This window comes from Pristiophorus japonicus, chromosome 11 (genome assembly GCF_044704955.1).
Source record: "Pristiophorus japonicus isolate sPriJap1 chromosome 11, sPriJap1.hap1, whole genome shotgun sequence".
NCBI lineage: Eukaryota > Metazoa > Chordata > Chondrichthyes > Pristiophoridae > Pristiophorus > Pristiophorus japonicus.
This window is the reverse complement of record NC_091987.1, coordinates 193051367-193072298: the sequence shown is the minus strand read 5'-3', so window position 1 is coordinate 193072298 and position 20932 is coordinate 193051367. Positions and strand designations below refer to the sequence as shown.

Here is a 20932-nt window from a genome sequence, read left to right as displayed (position 1 = left end):
GGTGAAGGCTGTTGGTGCTAGAAAATAGAACTCTCTTTCAATTTTTCAAGCATCAAGCAACCCAAATCAAGAATTGCATGGTCCAGATGCAGAGCAGAACGATCTCACCTCTGCCTTAAACTCAACTCAAAAGATCACCTACTGCACCAGAGCAATTTCTTTTACATTTCTTTACACCTCTCTGTGCAACTACTGGTTTTTAATGCTAAATGATATGCAATTTGGAGCTGTTGGGTCATATTACACCAAGAACACCTCTGGGACCATTTAAGTGCCCCTCTTAAGCCATAAATATGCAACAATATCATATCGGATTCACCAAAGGAGATTTTCACTGTATAGTAGGATTATACACATGCTTTTATACTCGTACATTCATATTCATACTTTACACTTTAGAGAGGAGCCGTTCATCTCATTGGTCTTGATCAGCTTGTAAAGTAAATCCTGTGAGGGGAAAAGGCAATGTGCTACTTACCATCATCACCAGATAAATCCCACTAAATGCTTTCCTTAAATAATAAATCACATACATTTTCCTGGACATGATTTTTTTCATATTGAAACATCTCTGTTTTACTTAGTTGCAGGCATGATTCCTTCTTCATTGCCCTCACCCTGGTGACCAAAAATAGATATGATCGCTGAAGGTTTCAGTAACAATGCAACTGGCCTACTTGCAACAGGCATATGAAATGCACAATTTAAAAGGTCTCTAAGGGGGAGGTTTTCCACTTGCTCTGCATAGTGAGAGCTTTAATGTGTCTTTTGACAGTTTTGTCACAAATTGCAAACAACAGAAGTCTTCCTATAATATTTTCTATGCAAAATATACATTTTATTAAGTGTGCTGCACAGAAAATATTTTAACATAAATATATTTTACTTCTATGCTGTATAAGTGCTCTATGTCCTGAATATATAGTTTATAAATATTTTGAATACACATATATTAGGTCTCTAATATTTTACAATGTAGCTGGACTCTTTACACCTTAATTCATTTGATTATTAATATTAGATCTGTACTTCAAGATGCCTATTTTGATATCTTTAGAAATTAAATATTTTTACATACTAGTTTGAGAGAGCTCCACTCAAACTTGATAAAATAGATATAACTGGATCGCTGACAGTGAATGACCAACATGAAGTCACATGCAATCAATAAGGTTCAATTTGCAAAGTGGCATCTATGATAAATGTTACCCAAGGCCCTGTGCCTCATGGTCCTTTCTTAAATAATAAGAACATAACATAAGAACATAAGAAATAGGAACATGAGTAGGCCATACGGCCCCTCGAGCCTGCTCCGCCATTCAATAAGATCATGGTTGATCTGATCATGGACTCGGCTGCACTTTCCTGCCCGCTCCCCATAACTCCTTAGCCCCTTATCGTTTAATAAACTGTCTATTTCTGTCTTAAATTTATTCAATGCCCCAGCTTCCACAGCTCTCTGAGGTAGCGAATTCCACAGATTTACAACCCTCTGAATGAAGAAATTTCTCCTCATCTCTGTTTTAAATGGGCGGCCCCTTATTCTAAGATTATACCCTCTAGCTCTAGTCTCCCCCATCAGCGGAAACATCCTCTCTGCATCCACCTTGTCAAGCCCCCTCATAATCTTATACGTTTCGATAAGATCACCTCTCAATCTTCTGAATTCCAATGCATAGAGGCCCAATCTACTCAACCTAAGTCAACCCTCTCATCCCCGGAATCAACCTAGTGAACCTTCTCTGAACTGCCTCCAAAGCAGGTATATCCTTTCGTAAATATGGAAACCAAAACTGCACACAGTATTCCAGGTGTGGCTTCACCAATACCTTTTATAGCTGTAGCAAGACTTCCCTGCTTTTATACTCCATCCCCTTTGCAATAAAGGCCAAGATTCTATTGGCCTTCCTGATCACTTGCTGTACCTGCATACTCTCCTTTTGTGTTTCATTGTCAAAGTACCCTCAGGTCCCGCTGTACTGCGGCACTTTGCAATCTTTCTCCATTTAAATAATCATGTGTACAGCAGTGGGAAATTGCCACTGGAGGCTGATGCTATAGTAATTTAACTCCTTTCAGACTGCATTGGATTGCTTAATACTAGTTGTTGATGTTTCCAACTTTGCTTAGGATTATCAGGCTTATAAAGAAGGAGATATTAGAGTCCGGAATGAAACACTTCTGGGACTGAGCAATATCAGGGCAATTTTAACCCAATCTGCCCGTGGGGAAACTGACGGGATTGGGTACAACACTGGTTTTACACCTCGTCCTATTTTACTCTCTGTTGAAAAATTGGAGAGTAATATTAGGCGGGGTGCAAAACGAGCATTCCACCCAATCTCATGGGTTTTCCCGCTTGGTGAATTAGGTTAAAAAGCCTGGACTAAAGGCGATTAGAGAAACTTGTTTTAAATTTTCCTTCGCTCCCCCTCATTTCGCCCTCACCCCCTCACATCCTGAAGGCGATGACTGAAAGTGGAGTTGGCTTCCTCTCTGGTACCTCATGGAAGTGGTCATCCTTCTAACCTAATCTGATTGTCAGCATGGGAGATCTCATCCTCGCCTGTCGTACTTTCCAGCAGTTCTTACTATGTAATAATTGGGAGTTGATTATTTTTTTCTCCCTGACCCGGGGCGCTGAGGCTAATTATAGCATCTCTGCCGCCACAGCAAACTGAGATGCTAACTCAGTACAAACCAGGGACCAAGTCTGGGATCTTTCTGCTCTGTATCTCTCCACACAATCTATTTAAATGTTGTCTGACCTTATGACTAAAAAAGGAGACCATTTGTTCTAATAATCAATACTTTCATTATCTGAAGTCAGTGCCAACAGTGTGGGAATGATTATAGAGACAAAATGTAGAGGGGGAAATTTTAACCTTAACTCATTTAGCAGGAAACCCATAGGGTCGGGCACACGCAATGTTATACTCCATTGACTTCAATTCTATTCTATCTCCAACACAAAATGAGGTCATGGAGCCGGGGCCCTTCGCCACTGGAACTGGTTTCCGGGCACTGGTCAAAATTGACCCCAGTTTCTCTCCATAACTAGAGACCATAAATATAAGATAGTCACTAACAAATCCAATAGGAAATTTAAGAGACACCTCGTTACCCAGAGACTGGTTAGAATGTGGAGCAGTTGAGCCGACTGGCATCGATGCATTTAAGGAAAAGCTAGATAAGTAATGGAGAAAGGAGTAGAGAGATGTGCTGATAGGGTTAGATGAAGTACGGTGGGAGGAAGCGCGTGTGGAGCATAAACAATGGCAGTGACCAATTGGAGTGATTGGTCTTTTTCTGTGCTGTAAATTCCATAACATTCTCTGTTAAGACTCATAAGCAGGAGCCCAAACCCTGCCACTCCATGGTATCACCCATCTGTGTGATGTTAATCCCACCATAAGTAATTTTGTACTATATAATTAATTATAGATTTATATGATGACATCCTTTATAGTAACTTCCTCGCGAACTGCACTGTGGGACTTCACCACACGGACTGCAGCGGTTCAAGAATGCGGATTACCACCACCTTTTCTAGGGCAATTAGAGATGGGAATTAAATTCTGGCTTGCCAATGACACCCATATCCCCTGGACAAAAAATAAGACCGTAGTTGAGCAGAAAGTCTAGAGAACACAAAGGAAATATATTTAATAAATTTACTAGTAAATCTTCCATGGTGCGGCAGACAGGGAGTCAAGACCAAGCAGAGGGTTAAAAGGCATGGAGATAATTGGACCAAAGACCAAGGCAGGGGCAAGATAGGGGGAGGTAAATGGGAGGGGTGAGGAGGGAAGGGGAGTGGAGAAGCCAAAAAACTGCTTGGTGAGGGAAGGTGCTGGTGGAAAAGGTGGACTGATAGTACCAGGGATTCATATCAACAAGAATTATGGTCAGTGGGGAGGGGGAAGTCACAGGAGGTTGTTGGATCTCCAAAATGATGCTCTATGTTGTGGGGGGAAGAGTAAGCATTGGGTCATTATATGAGGGCCCCATGGGGGAACTGAAATCCTGTGTTAACCAGTAGTTTCATAGATTAACTGCAAGTTGGCTGACAAGTTAATATTATTGTGGCAGCTTTGGGTACAGAATTAAAAGTTAGCGTGATAGTAGTTCATCATTGTTAATTCCGGTCTCAGCACCACTTACAGTCATTGCATTAATTGCAGGTAATTTAAAATGAACAAAGTAAGGGTCAGATGAAATGGAATGTTGTAACCCACCGACCATTTTAATATGTATTTAATTGATGAATGCCAAATAGAGACACACCTTTTCTAAGCTTAGTGTTTGTAACAATGATGTGAAATAGTTCCAGGTAAGATGTAGTCTAGTTTGGTGGTAATGTTGCGGTTTCCCAACACTGTACAGTAATGTCGCTTCCATTCCATTCCCTGTGAGCCAGCCTCCTCACCTGGCAACCTGTTGCTTTAAATGACATCGCTGTCGCCTTGCATTTCATTTTTAGCCTTAACAGAATTGTATTGTTCTGACATCTGTGAAGAACTGAAACTACCAAAGCTCAATTTCATTAACGTCTTTGATCAATTTCCATTTTCTTTGAACCAACCCCATACCAACTACATACTCGGTCGATGACTTGTCAGGTCTCTTTGAGTTGTAGGATCTGGGTTTACGCATGTGTTTGCTACATGATGAGTTACCTGACCTCAGAGAGAGGAAAGAAAAGAGAAAATAAGAAAACAAATTCACCCTAGCATTCCTAGCACCTGACTCAAGAGCAGCAAGGGCAGAGGTGTGGCAACAGGTCACCAACCTATCCTCCCATTTGAGAGTGGTTTGTGGCATAGGAATACATAAAACAAAAAAGAGGCAACAGAATATTGGGATGAAAAGATAATACATAACTGAGGAACAGTCCATGAAACCATTGAGGTGATTTGTAGCATATAACCAGCAGTGTCCCATCATTATTGTGTTTCAACAGTTTGTATCATGTTGAGTTCTCCAAAGAATTTTTGGAATGAAAGAATAACAAAAATCTAGAATAGAAAATTGGACTTTATTGTGCCAGTTCTAGGTGCAAAAATCGACCGGAACAAAACACAATATTTGGAGGACCAGTGCCCGCAACCCAAGAACATCTGAAAGATGTCCAACCCGAAAATTTGTTGGGCCATTTCTTGGGTGTCCCTTAGAGCCATCGAAAAAAACGGCGTTGGATCTGTCATTGACATATGTAAGGAACCTCACGCCTGTTCTGGGTCCCAATGCAGGAATTGGTTGATGGTGGACCAGGTGCGGGCCTATCCAATTCTAAGCGGAGTGCTGACCCAATGCCACACTATTTGCTATTGCCCCTCTCCCATTACCTCTCGGCCCCTCCCCCTCATTTTGGGACTTTCCTTCAGGCCGTTGCTGTGGAGGCAAAGTAGGCGAGCTGAATGTAGAAGCACAACAGGCGCTGTTAGCTCACCCAAATTAAGCAAACGAGATTCGAGGCCCGATTTCAGGAGAGCCTCAGGCCTCACAGTTGGGGCACATGCTCCATGCAACCCAAAATGGTCCGTAATGATTTTCTACCCATCAAGTTCTTTCCTATTTAGAGAAAACCAGCATCTGATAGACTGACACAACAAGTTGGACTCCAACTTGCCATGCAATAGACAGTTAGAGGTTGAGGTTTGCCTTTGCAGTTCCCTACATGGTGACTCCTAGATCTCAATTTTTGTTGTAGTAAAACACCCAGCAGAAGGCAACCACTTTCCGATGAGGATGGAGCAATAATTTCAACGCGCTACCGTACCAAGTGATTGGTCATAAAGAGGGGTTGCCCGAGTCCTGGGAGTGCATCATCCGACTGCTCTTTTTGGGTAGGATGGTCAACCAGGCCGAAGGAGATGAAGAGGGAGGAAAGTGAGAAAATAGAACACTTTAAAAAAAAAAACTATCTGAGTGCAGGTAATGTGGCTTGGATGTGGGATAATTTTTTAATTGGTTCTACTTGATTGAATATCTTCGACCCAGTCTGTCCAACTACATGGTTAAATTTTGGTTCAGGTACTGTAGTTAATATCGTACAAGGTGTTTTACTCTAGCAAGCTATCGTCCAATGATGGTAGACAATTGCAAGTCAGACTGACTAACTGTTGAAGTTGAATTTTTCCCCATCCCCTTCTCTGTTTCTCTTGATCCCACAGGAGGCCTCCAGATACACATGGTGCGGCTGCTGCACCTGAGAGTTTCGAAGTACTGAGATATCAGCGTGTGCGAAAGCCCAAGAAGGCAACCCTGCTCACTTCAAAGGCACGGCAAAAGAACAGTGAGTGACATACTGAGCAAAAATAGGGCTGAGCGCTAGATAACTTTGAAGATGATCTGAGTATGAATGAATGATGCGTTCAGATCTCGCCAAGAGATTTTAAGAGCCTGTTTTGTATCTTTAGGATAGCACAGATATCAGATATTTATTTGCAATATCAACATTGCGCATTAACACATTCATGTAACATTTCTCTATCCACTGTTAACACCTATTGACTAACCCAATTACTGTAATTAGGTGAGTGCCACATTTGAAAGAGAAGGCAGGGAATTCCCTTGCAAATGTATTGGATCTATATTTCAACCCGTCATTCCTAGGCTTTAGTTCCTTTTTTTTCATTACTATCACAGCCCTAAGAATAATGAAAAGATTTATACAAACACATCGGGGCTAGAAATTGCGTATCGCTCCGTTTGGGGCAATAACTTTCGGCAGTTGATAAAGATTTTCAGCGGATGGGAACTTCCGCTTTAGCACTCCAAGAGGGAAGTGGAGTGCTAAATCAAGCGCTATCACTTCCCTTAGAGCGCTAAAGGGAGTGAGAAGGGCGGTATCGGCAGAGTGCTGCACAATGTTCAGTGCAGCGTTGGCATCTGTACAGGCTCCTTCCCTCCCTGAAAGCGCAGGGCCAATGCTGCGGTGATTGAATTTCCACAGCACCTGTGCTACGTCCATAGCAGCTCCAAACACTCTAAAAGTGCGCAGGGCTGAGCAACCGTGGGGTCCAAAAAAACACAAAACACCACAATGGGGAGAGAAATAAATGTTACCCTACCTGACCACCACTGCCTTTAATTAGCGTTTCCCAAGCAGCCAGCCGAGGTGACAGCGCCTCCTGCAGTTGCCATTGTTTTAGCCTGGTGATGCTGCAGGGGGCGGGACCGAATATTGCATCTGGGGTGGTAACGGGGCGCTACGCACTGGCTGTCATCACGATCTCCGGGGCGCAAGAGAGCGAGGCGGTAAGTGTTAGCGCCAATGCAAAACCACCAGGGAAGTTCATGGGCATCGCTGAATTCACTGCGCCCGGTCGGTAACCCCTTAGCACACCGTTCCCACCTCCCGCAGGTGCTAACTGGAGGAGCAAAGCAGGCCAATTTCTCCACCAAAGGGCTTATAATTCAGATTTTGGGATATTTTTACTAAAATATATCTTTTGTGATACTTTGATCAATTTGATAGGTTCTACTCAGGTATGACTTGTCTTCATCTGATGAAAAACTTTGCTAATTCATTGTGGAATAAAGCTATCCAATAGATAATTGGGCTAGCTTTTACTTCAGAACAAAATCTAGGAAAGCATCAAGCAAGCCACATTAAAGTCAAATCTGACCTAGTCAACCATCCTTTACTCTTAGGAAACATGAACTCACAAAATAGTTTGTTTTAAGTAGAAAAGTTTGTCTGTGTTTGGTTCACTGGAATAGGATAAGTAGTGGACAAAATATAATAGAAAAGTTCTACACTGGTACAAGCATCTATCCAATTTTGTACATCAAAATCTCTTAATTTCCAGCATTTTCTGTTTTTGTTACAAAAATAGGATATCTATTGAGTAGTTTGGTTATATCTAGAACACTATGGGGCGGATTTACACCAGCTCTGTTGGACAGGAATGGTGTGGTAGCGCGTTGAAATTTGAGGCACGTCACTGACTAACACATTCTTGCTGCTGTCCTAGCAGCTGTGATTTTAGTATGGTTCTTGATATGATTGACCCACGCACCTACCCGAAACAGATGGGAGCCTCATTAGCCCATGCAAACGGAGGTCCTTTGATGTCAATAGGGCCACCACACATGTTCTGGCTGTTGGTACTTTGCACTGAGCAACCTGACCAGCAGTCTATAAAGGCACCACTGCCGGGCACTCAGGAAAAGTTCATGAAAAAGGTTTGTCTGTCAATGATTTCTGTGGGGTCATGAGGAGCATTAATGGTCCGCGTGGTCCCACGAAAATGAATCCTCATGATGCCCAACCTGCCACAATCCTCCCTAGGATGATGTGCCCCCCTCACCCACCCCCACTTTAATTTACCTGGACCTGCTGGAATCCACTATCGAGGCACAGGATTTCTGGGCCCCTCTGATCAGCTCCTGCATTTTGAGCAGCTCCACGGCGGAACGTTAATGAGTTCCAACTCCTGACTATAAACATTTGTCACACCTCTTGCAGGTGACATCGGGCAGTGCTGATATCTGCCTAAAACAAACATTGGCTGCTATTTTTCAGAAGACATTTTCGAAAATATATTTAAAATTCTCATTTTGCAAAATACTAGTTATTTTTCTGTGGTTCTCTTTCTGCCCTCTTAGTCAGAGGTTTTTGTATGAGGCGCGAGTGGGTTAGGAACAAAAGTTTAAATGGAAAGAAAATAAGTAAGTATGTATTGTAAAGTTAGTAGCAAAGTGTCCACTGTAATTATGGACACTTCCAACGCCCAGCATCATGCAGTTCAACTGAGTTCTCAGTTTAAGGCAACAGTTGTACTGCCATTTTTGGGTCAATTTGAAGTAGTTTTGGGTGCATGTGGAAATTAGCAGTATAACTTCAGTGTCAGATCCCGCTGTGACACCCAAGTGCACTAAAAGCAACCATGGCAGGAGGCTGTCTCACTTCGGTTCAAGTTCAGTGCAATTGTACCAGCCGAAAAGCCAAAATAAGTGCACCGGTAATCTATTGGACTGCATGGGACCCTTTAAAACTTTTTACTGAATAGATACTCCCCTGAGTTAACCTTTCATTAAAAATTATCAATGTAGGAAACTGAGCTCTGTGCATACATTCACACACGTGTGTGCAGAACCTCTTTCTAGCCGATTATAATGTGACGGGGTGGCAAAGTAGCTAGCAATATAACTCTGGTCTGCCAGCCATGCATTGCACTTCACAAAGGCAGGCCCGAGACTGGAAGCTCATGTCTAACTGCAGCCCACATCATGCCTAAAACTAGACTTATGTGAAATATTTTCTACCCGTTAATTGTTGTGGTATTTTCTTTTTAGTAACCCTACAGATCTACCTATTCAGCAATTTTTGTAAAAACATATTTGTAGCCTTTCTCATATGAAATTCAACCCTACATAATCCATCTCTTCACCCTGGCTAAACCCAGTAGTGCTTTCAACATGTTAAAAACCTAATGTATTGTAGCATATTTTTGCCATGCATTGATTGAACAGAATGCTCAGTTGAGTAGAGCGGGGGCAGGTAGAATGTCTAAGGGGGATTCCCGATCTCTTTCCATCACTTTAGTGGGAGATTGGTGGAAATCCTCAGAGAAATGGCAAAAAGGGCCTTTTGGCACGTTATCTCCAGAGTCCCCACTGATCCTCCGCTAAACGTACAGTGGGCAATCATGAGAACCCTGTGGAAATTACTGATTAAGATCTCCTGATACCATCAGTGCTTCTAAAATTTTAATTTAATGGCCCGGATTTTGTGATCAGCAGTGAAGGAACAGGCCTCACCATTGACGTCGCTCAAAGCTGCTCACAAAGTTTAAGCACGCTCCAGAGCACAGATTTCCTCTCTTCCAATGTCAGTTTGAATTTGGTGCCTTCTACAGGGGATCTGTGGCATCCAATAACAGGGCAGGCAGCAGACAGGCTGATCAGCCAGTCAGATTGAAGAATTCTCACAGACGGCAAAGCAGAAAGTAAAAAGCAGAGAATTTAAATCACATTCAAACCTTATAAAGAAAGCAAAATAAAGATTGGGACATACACATGGGGTTAAGGGAAAAACTTAAATATCAGAACACAAACTTAAAAAATATATATATATTTTTAAATCTGCAGTTTTTTAAATGTTCTGAGGGTATAAGACTCCACACTTGTAAAATTAGTTTATCAGGGCCAGAGAGGTTGTTCAGCAGTAATTATTACTTAGTATGCCATTTAAAAACTCAGATACTCCTGATTGAAGAAGGTTTAACTTTTTCATTGGTTTGTACAATGAGAATATTGGATAAATAGTTGAAGTTCATGACAAATCAGTGATTTCTATTTTGATTCCAACAATGCACCCTGCGGAAGAGGATGGTATCATTGACAGCAACTTCCAGATTTCCGTGTTTCATTGCATTCGCGGCCGACAGAAGTTTCTGTCAGTTTTACACAGTAATAGCGGTGAGCTCTGACAGCCTCACCATTTTACAACCGCAAATTCCGGGCCATTGGGTTCACCAATACTTCGATAGCCTGAGACTGTCTAGTTATATAAATTTCAACCCAAAGTTCAAGGAAAAGGGAATTTCAATCTTCAAATCATAATTAAGGAAATGAATCTGTTTTGATTCTTTTTAGCTTATGCAACTGGTATATAGAGTTCTGTGATAAGAAATACATGAGTTTCTGTCAAATAAATTGTGTTTTTTTCATTTAATTCCTCACTGCTTCCCTTCACCATGCAGATTTCAGCATTTCATCTAATTGTGTGCTTCATTTCAGAAGCTTAATTCTATTTTATGTGAGGAAATATATTCCTCAGAGTGTGTTCTGTTTTTCTGTCTCCTCCAGTTGTCCCATCTGACGCACAAAGGCAGCAACTCATGTGAGGGTTGAGCTTCACAAGTGATGACAGCCCTTCAATATTTCACTCAATTGGCTATGTTCATATATAAACCTGAGCATCAAAAGGTGATGTAACTGTGTGGGTCATCACAAATCATCAATTCTGTCCCCACCTATCACCATAGAAATTTACAGCACAGAAGGAGGGCATTTGACCTATCGTCTCTGTGCCAGTTCTTTGCTATGGAATTGCAAAACTAATCCCACAACTCTGCTTTCTCCCCATAGCCATATATTTCCTCTGATTCAAATGTTTGTCTACTTTTCTGCTAAAAGATGTAATTGGCTCTGCCTCAACTATTCCCTGTAGTAAAGCATTCCATGCTCTTAACAGCTCTATAAGAACATAAGAAATAGGAGAATATTCTCAAGCTCTTAGACTTCTCTGCTCCAGTGGAAATTGTTTCAGCATCCCAAGTCTCTCCTCATAACCAGAATTTCTCATCTCTGGCTTCATCCTGGTGAATTTACTATAATCTGACAGGAATGCAAGTAGACTTCCAGGGAACGTCACTGGATATCGACCATCAGGAAAACCCTAGCGTATTTTCTCCCTCCTAAACAGAAGATGTTAAGACCTATATCGTTACCTTCCTTGACTGAAGTCAGAATAGGCTTTAAGCCAAGGACCTTCTACAGGTCTCAGAGCCACGTAACAAGCCATCAAGTAAAACCTGTTCTCAATCAGACAGGTAATAATAATTCTGTAAAACTAGAAGTATATTTCAGAGAGAACAAGGTCCTACTTTTTTGAAAAGGCAAAAAACAGAACAATTGAAATGGTGCACAAACCTAATTGCTGTAGGAAAGTAAAAAGGTTGGTTTTTGAAAGCTATCATTTTTAAAATCAATGAGCTGCCTGAATTAACTGGAATAATTTCAAAATGGATTTGACATAGTCAACTCTGAATACATGTAAATACAATAGAAAAAGGCACATTTCAAACTGCACAAATATGCCGCTTGCAATAACTTTGCTTGGCTTTGTACTCATCAGCGCGAGGGCTGACATTGCTAGGGAAGTTTATGTTATGCTGCTGCCTATAAGTTTCTCTGTGAAAACATACCAAAGTGCTTATTGCTGACAGGTTTGGTTCCTTTTTGTACTCAGTGTCAACATCAAGCACTCCGACATCAGTTGTCACAATTGTTATAAGCAGTGTAGAGCTTCTGCTGTGCTCCCCCTAAAATATGCTTCAGTATAACCTCAAGCACAGAGCTGCACCCTTAATTGCACTACCATGATAGTTCAATTTTCTGTATTATCCACCCTTGAGCCATCTCTGGATGAGAATGTCCAATTGATATTAAGCTGCAGCAACTAAATGCTCCATGAGGAATTACTTGAGATTCTGCAAGCTCATTTCATTTTAGACCTTTAACCACCATCAGAAAGAGATTTTCATTCATCTCTCTGGGCTGGCTTGACAGATTACAATTAGTAATATTGTGTCTTGCCTTGATATTCATGTACATACTCTGTACCTCTCCCAGTGGTATTTACATAAATATCCAACTTGCAATGGTTACAATAAAAGGTTACTAATTTATATAACCTTAACAACCATAAAACATGTGAACTATGATTAATCAATGCCAAATTGCAAACTGGAAGTGACTAAGTGATTCTAGCTAATTATTGCATCCTTCCAGTACAATTGGCCAGTATTTGCTTATTTAACTAGGCGAAAGATCTTGAAAGCAATGCATGGCTTAATGAAAGAAATCACAATACAGAGTGTGAGAGGGTGGCTCAAAGATTTCCTCGTGAGCATATTCTCTCTTGAAGCAGGTCAGATAGCCGTGGCATGATTTCTATCAGAGGAAAGGCTGTGCGGTTAATTGCACAATTCATGTTTTGCAGGCCAAGGTCACATCGCGCGTAAGCACCAAGTTGTACTGCAAACCTTTGGTGATGCGACCAAGGTCTAGAAACTAAGGTATTGCGCAATCATCTCTAGACCGTTTCATCCTTGCATGCTTGCTGGCATGAACATTTCTGCTGCAATATTTCCATCTTTCCAATTCTGAGGCTACTGTAAATGCAAAACAGCTCATTCAAACATGGGACTCGGCCTTCAACTCAGAACAGAAGCATTTAATCAACTGCAGAAAACAGGATCCAATTTATTAACTTTCTGTGGCTCAAGTATATTGAAGCTTGAGATTTTGCTTACAACTTTAGTTATACTGCTCTCTGATTTTCATGAGATTTAAGTTCACCCCTCTGACTTAAACAATGAGGTCAGCTTGAAAAAATGAATAAACTTTTCTTTGTTCTTATCTTACACGCTATATGATGGTATTGGTGTTTTCCTATTGTATTTTGCAATTTCATCAACCAGTGATATTACTCGATACTTAGTACCATGGACAGCTCGCTGATATCGTGCACTTTTCTAACTGACTTTGTAATATAATATACATATTTTAGAGTACACACTTGGGACCACAGTCAGTGTAATGTATTCAGTAGCAGTCAACAGTAAGTCCTAAAGGCATTGAATAATTATTGAGGATGTATTCTAATATTTGTTTCTTGTTGACCCAATTATTTTTCACCACTGGTAAATCTATCAGTTGCTATCTGTTTTACTGATACAGCCTTGCAATTGTGTTTTAGTCTTCACCATAAGCACTGTGGTAGAAAGCCAACAGCATATATCATTAAGGCAGTGGGTTCTCTGGTTTAACATTGCATCCACTGCCCTACTGCTGTATTTTACCATCAAAATTAGATAAGAGGCAGGTGTTTGTAGATAATGTCAAATAACATCGGGATTTACCAGTGTTCAAAGCTCAGCTTTGTTTCCGTCATTATAAAAAATTGATTCCCCATCCTCGGTCTTACCACCTACTGGGTTTTTATGATGTAGTAAAGTTTTGAGTGACCTGGTGACATAACATGCTGGTGAGTTCTCTATAACAACCAGACTACCATAGGCAACAGTTGAATAGCGACTAAGTGTTTCCCTAGAGGGGGAGAGGAAATCGTGATACATTGGTTACCCTGAACAATTGTTGTGACTTCCTTCCTAGCAGGAAAATACAGAACTACATTTGTATAAGGCTAGGAACAGATCTGGCCTCTGAGCTAGGCTACATTGTATGACAAAAGCATACATAGAAATGAGGGAAACAACTAAATGATGGCGGATACAACCTTAAGATATCTCAGGAAAACTCTTAACTTTTCAGTAAGCCCCAAAGGCATAGAATCATTATTGAGGTTATAAATTCTAGCATTTTTTTTTATTTTGTTGATTCAATTGTTTTTCTCTACCAGTAAATCCACCAATTGGTATTTGTATTTACTGATATAAGCTTACCGTGTCTTCACCATGAGCACTGTGGTAGAAAGATAATTCCTCTTGGGCCCCCAGTATTCAAATGGTGGAGGCAGTGCAGTGCACAACTGAATCATACAGACCCACAGGTCCCGGGATTCATGATCTATATGCTAGGTTAGTTGAACTCTGGCCAGGGCAGCAATTGAGATTCAACAATTGGCTTTGTCACCCCAGAGCTAAGGAAAGAAAACGTAGTCAGGGTTCCCAATTATGGTTGCTAATCAATGTGCCTTTGAAAATGTTGGGTGAGGATGGGATTAGTCACTGTTGTGATGTTCCCTGCAGTTGAATGATCTTCCAACGCTTTGTGTAGGCTCGAACATGAAGACCATCCACTTGGGCCAGATGCTGGAGGGCATCTGGTGCACATGGAACCCGAACCCAACAAGAGTCAGCACCTTCACAAGGGAAGGTGAGAAAATTAGCAAAAGGGGCTATTTGAAGATCGATTTCTACCAGCATTGTGCATTTGTAATAATTCAACTCTTGTGCTGGAAATGGGAAGCTGGCTTATTGTTTCTACAGAAAAAAAATATTATTTTGCAGACTTACTTCCTACAATGTATGGTGTCCCCCAACCAACTGCTATTGGTAACACCTTGCAAGGCCAAACTTAATTCCTATCTAACGCAGTTAAGGCCTACTACACACAACTGTCACTGAGATTTAGTTAGTATCTAACTACATTTTTTTTTTTTGGTTAGGTTTTCCAACCTCACAGGTCCAGCAGCCCGGTGAATCTCAGGTTCTCCAGCCCCAAGGCATTCTCTACCTCCAAAAGAAGAAGAGACACTCCCATCAGGACCCTTATGCTTATTTTTCTGCCATGAAAGAAGAGTTTCACAAGTGCAGACACCAGCCTGAGGATGAAATGGCCATTCTGGATAAGGTGGATCATGAAGAACCCGATGGGCAGGCAACCCTGCTCTAGTAATAGTTATTAGTTTAACAAAATACTTGACGAGATTTGTGAATCAGTGTGCAGAATGTGTTTCTCTGCTTAGAGAAGTCGAGTACAGACCCTGTGGTCTCAGTTGTGTAAACAGCAGTGCTACAGTGCTATTTTCTACTCCACAATTAAAATGATCAGCACCGTATTCATATATATCCCTTGAAAGGTCTATTTAAAGGGTGGCAATATTTTGTTTTGCCAACCTACTTAGTTTAAGTGCTTGAAAAAATTGGTGCGAAGAAACATGTAGTTTGGAATAATTTTATGCCAAGAATATGATAACACATCTAATTGGGGAACATTTATCTGCCCATCAATAATGTCATATCCCCTCCAAGGTGATTTCAGAACATCAATGTGACAGGTCAGTCAATGATGGCATATATCCTGTGAACTGGTATATGTGCTTAGAAAGATTTTGCTGCTTTACGATGTCACAGTTTCTAATAGGTACATTTGCTCAATCTCATTCTACCACTTAAGATGGCGCCATGTCAGGTTTATTGTTTTTGTACAGTGCATCTGAACAGTGAAAGTAATACATCACATACAGTAAGATTTATAATGCTTGCTGTGATTTGTTAATACTCTTCTGCCCCTTGTATTATTTCTGCTGAAATGCCCCAGCAGTTACTTTGTTAATCTCTATTTAAATAGATTCAACAAAATTGCCACTGAGCAAGGTGGCTTTAAATTACTTTTACGTTTTATGGGTTTCTCCTTTGCTCCAACGCCAGTTTTTATAGATGTATATTCGATGAATGAGACAAACTGGATTTAAAAGGTATGCAACAAAATATTGGAAATTCTCCCAACCAGTGTTGTAGAGCATTCCATTAAGTACAGATAAGCAGGTGAAGGATTATCTTGTTCAAGATGGTGTTAAGATTGTTACACCATCTGAAACAGGACTGACAATCGTATTCTTTAAAAGATTATTATGGGCTTTCTCTTCTGAAGCCTGCATTTAGTAGTGGATTAACCCATTAGCTTTTTTCACTGTTGTCAGTCAGATTCTTAATTTCATATTTGGTAGTTTACCAGAAGTGTTTGTTGCCTGAGTCAAACGATCATAAATGGGTTAGTTCAGTCCTTTCACCGCTTCCTGTACTTGCAAAGCCCTGTAACTGTCTTTGCACAATCATAATGACAATAAAGCAGGTTTTTACCCATGCAGCTAACTTCTGTCACTGGGATAGAAAATTCCATCATTGATCCTGTGACCTGTTTGGCCATGGAGATCAAACCTGGTGTTCGATAAGAGAACAGGTCTCCATACATTAGGTACTGGTAAGCAATCTGACCTCAAGGCTATTGCCATTGTCAGTGCCTGTTTGTATGAGAACCATAATCCAGTTACTTGTTTACATTATTTGGCTTTCAATATCCAGTCGGAGGATCGATTGAATTTTATTTCAAGGAAATTGGTTGGATGTAGCAAAATTAAAATTGGTCTAATATTGCAAGGTTGAACCTCTTTGAATATTGCAGATTCAGAACTGATTAGATATTTGATATACAGTATCTAATCAGCTTTGATAACCGAATGGATACTGCAATAGCAAACTTAGCCTAGTACTCCTCGACATGATTCAGACATGAATTAGTAAAATGTGAATGGACTATTTCCATTATCACAGTGAATCTAGCATTTAATAAACAATCAGGAAGTGAATTATTCAGCTTTAGCAGCTTTTATATTTAAATATTTTGGGGAGAAAGTGAAGTGAGCAGGGGTTATTGATAAAAAATATATAACTGTGATAGCCAGAATTCACTTTCTTCCCTCTTCTATCAGACTTCAGTAATAAACAAGACTTGTGAATGCACATTGACCATTACGCTTTCACAACTTAGGACAGCCCCAAGCAGCTGTAACTTGTCCCTCTTTGTGATACTGCCTTTTCCTTTTCAGGAAGCAGCATTTCTTTGTGTGGACAAAAATGTGCATCAAACCGATGCAAGCCAACAGAATTTTAGCGAAATCCTAAAACGATGCTCAGTAATCAACAGAAAAAAGGAATTTTCAACCTGCAACTTAATGTTGTATCAGAATTCTTGCATAATAATGATTGGCCAATAAAATGCTATTTGATATCGAACATGATAATGTTCTCTAATGAATTATAACCAAATCTTGTGATTTGTGCGTTAAACTGCAAAAGCTCATTTACAACGTAAAAAGTCATCACCCTTGGAATAATGTTGATGATGCATTGGTATTCTTTCAATCTCTCAAAGATGAATGAGATGCTCATCAATTCATGGGAGTGACCCATTTGTGAAAGAACTGCCATAACTCAATGTCTCAGGTGGGATATCCAATAAACAGCCTGCAGTGATTCATATCTATGGGAATGTATGACTCCCATCTATCTCTTGGTTCACACTGCCTTTGCGCTACTGACAGTACCTGTTAAAATCTAAAAAGCGCAATCTGAAATTCCTTTAACATCGGCGTGTATGGTATGAATGGAATACTTGTTAGTGAATGCTGGCTTGCAAGAATATCCCACTCATGACATTCTGCAATATTTTTAAACCTTTGAATAATTTAAACCGAGAGACAAGACCTTTCCGTCATATCATCCAAATGTAATCAGTACATCCCCGGTGTCAAAAGAGAAGTGCAAATGTACTTTAATAATGACTTCCTCCTCTGTATTTAAATCCTTTTTGGCTTGGTGTGGAAACATTTTTAAAGAAAAAATGATTATTCAGAAAAAGTTCTGAATTGATAAATATGAGAGATATATTTATAGAACAGTATAATTAGTGTGGCATCTGCCTCAACAGTGTTGGATAGGGACACTTTCTCTTTGTAGCAACAATCTTTTATGTACTGAGACGTTCATTTTTACAGATGCTTTATTAATGATGCATGCAACTCGAAAGTCAAGTATACTTTGAAGAAAAGTAGAAGAAACTGGAAGTGAAATTAGCCTGGAAAATATGTACAAAGGAACTAAATGGTAGAATATTAAGATAGTTGTTTAGCAGAATTGCTCTGCTGCATGGTAAAGCTTTGGGATGTATTTATTGATGTGGAAATTAGGGAATGAAGTGTAGCAGACATTTTTTCGAGGTGGTTGGCATTTCTTGTTCAACATGCGGACAGCTTGTTGAAATAAATGGAGGAGTTCTGAAATGAAACGTAGATATAATACATACACAGTGTAATATTCTAAAAATAGAAGATGTTATTACCTTGATTAGGTCACCCTTCAACCTTCTAAACTCAAGAGAATACAAGCCAAGTTTATGCAATCTGTCCACATAATTTAACCCTTAAAATCCTTGGTATCATTCTGGTGAACCTGTGCTGTACCCCTTCCAAGGCCAAGGGAATTTAGAAGGTTGAGAGGTAATCAAATCGATAATCTTCTATTAACTTTCCTACTGTAGATCTTCCAACTATTATTGTGGTCCAATTAACATTTTTTTAAACTCGTTTTGTTAACCTTTGAAGTCCGTTCTTAAAAAAGTCCAACATTTTTGTGTCAAGGGCCCGGATTTTGCAGTCAGCAGTGAATGAACGGTGCTCACCAATCACTATACTGACAGCTGCTCACGGAGTCTTGCTGTCACCGGCTGTTTGATGCAGTGTGGCACCCTATACAGGGGATCTGTGGTGTTTGTGAGCAAAGCAAGCAACAGCAAGGTTCTTCAACCAATCAGATTGAAGAATCTTCACTGACACGCGCAGAATCTAAACCAGGAAGTATAAATTAGATTTAATTCATGTACAGAAAGCAAAATAAAGAGAGGGGACAAAAGATGGGATTAAGAGAAAGAGATAAAAGAGACAGACAGAAAAAGTAAAAACAAACATTATTTTCTTTTTTTAAATCTTCAAATAAAATTTTCAGTGCCAGGGAAGTTAAAAAAAATATTTATTCATTCACAGAATGTGGGCATCGCCGGCAAGGCCAGCATTTATTGTCCATCCCTAATTGCCCTAGAGAAAGAGGTGGTGAGCCACCTTATATAACTGAGTGGCTTGCTAGACCATTTCAGAGGGCAGTTAAGAGTCAACCACATTGCTGTGGGTCTGGAGTCACAAACAGGCCAGACCGGGTAAGGACGACAGATTTCCTTCCCTAAAGAACATTAGTGAACCAGATGGGTTTTTAACGACAATTCGGTAGTTTCATTACTGATACTAGCTTTCTATTACAGATTTATTCATTATCTGAATTTAAATTTATAGTAACATGATCATGCCAGTAAAAATTCACTTATACCTGAATACACCAGCCCTAACATTTTCTGGCATGTTTAGTGGGTAATAATGGTAAATACCCCAACCTCACGCCCTTACATGTATTCCAATGTCGAGTCTATCGCCAAGGTACTGTTATAGCGCAGCCTGTGGAGGAGCAAGGTAATTCGAACAGCAACGTCCGGATTTCTGCGTTTAACTGCGCATGTGCGGACTCCGGAACTTGATGTCCATAATAAAGGTGAGCGTTGTTAGCCCCACCGTTATTCACAATGCAAAATCTGGGCCATTGTTCTTTTTAAATATCCTCACAAGCATTTCTGCTTAAATTATATTATGACCACTGGATCCTAGATGCTCTCTTACTTCTACCTTCTATACTATATCTGTATCATTATTAAAGATTAGATACAAAATAGCTTCTGACTGTATAGGCTGTACAACAGAGTAAGAAACCAGTGCCTTTACCATCCACTACTGACTCTTAGCTTTTGCTCTGTTTTCCCAGTCGATACCAAAGTAATTGAAATCGCCATGATTAATGTTCTGGCCGCCTTATAGATTTCTGATTTGCAAAACATTACCTGGTTTATGCACCCCTCCTGTCCAGAAAATCTATAAAAATAATAAATACTTTACTATCCTTGACCTCAATCCACATTGTCTCTGTGGCATCTGTCAAGACACATTTCATCAGAATCTCTAACGTTACATAAGAGCATAAGAAATAGGAGCAGGAGTAGGCCATTCGGCTCCTCGAGCCTGTTCCGCCATTCAATAAGATCATGGCTGATCGGATCTTGGCCTCAACTCCATTTCCTTGCCCGTTCCCCATAACCCTTGACTCCCTTATCGTTTAAAAATCTATCTATCTCCATCTTAGAAACATTGAAACATAGAAACATAGAAAATAGGTGCAGGAGTAGGCCATTCGGCCCTTCGAGCCTGCACCACCATTCAATATGATTATGGCTGACCACGCAAACCCAGCACCCCACTCCCGCTCCCCCTCCACACCCCCGATCCCCCCAGCCGTAAGGGCCACATCTAACTCCCCTTTGAATATACCTCCTTTCTTCCTTCTTACACCAATACTCTGTCCTTCAGTTCCCTATGCTGCACAGTTTCCTCATTACTTTCACCTTCTCCTCTCAAAATAATCTTTGGCTTTATCCAAAATTGAAGGTGTATCCAGACGACAAATCCAAGGAAGTCTTGCTGACATTCCACAAAGCATTAGTTGGACCAAACGTTTTACTGGACCTCCCTTTTTATTCCTACTCCAGTTTCGGTCTCCATTTCAAGTCACTTCATGTCAGTTTCACTAATCTGGAAATGTTATTCAAAAGAAATCTTAATTAATGATAGTTAATGACCAACTAAGAAAATTTAAATTCTTAGAAACTGTTAACTTTAAAGGCCTGCAAATCCTATGATGTTATCAATGGGTCGTTCATTACATGGAAAAACAGGGAATTCATATTTTTCTTTGAAAAAGGAATTTCACTCACTGTCGGACAGAGAGTGATATTG

The 20932-nt window shown here is 40.3% G+C and overlaps 1 protein-coding gene across 1 annotated transcript in view; it reads left to right on the top strand.

Annotated features, from left to right (window-relative positions):
- The window catches only part of igsf9bb (immunoglobulin superfamily, member 9Bb), a 777241-nt gene extending 761898 nt beyond the window's left edge, over window positions 1-15343 (top strand). Inside the window, exons 19-20 of the mRNA XM_070894384.1 lie at window positions 6177-6298; window positions 14930-15343. Of these exons, the coding sequence (XP_070750485.1) occupies window positions 6177-6298; window positions 14930-15156 (349 nt within the window). The 3' untranslated portion in view covers window positions 15157-15343. The remainder of the gene's footprint in view (window positions 1-6176; window positions 6299-14929) is intronic.
- Window positions 15344-20932: the final 5589 nt, after the last annotated feature.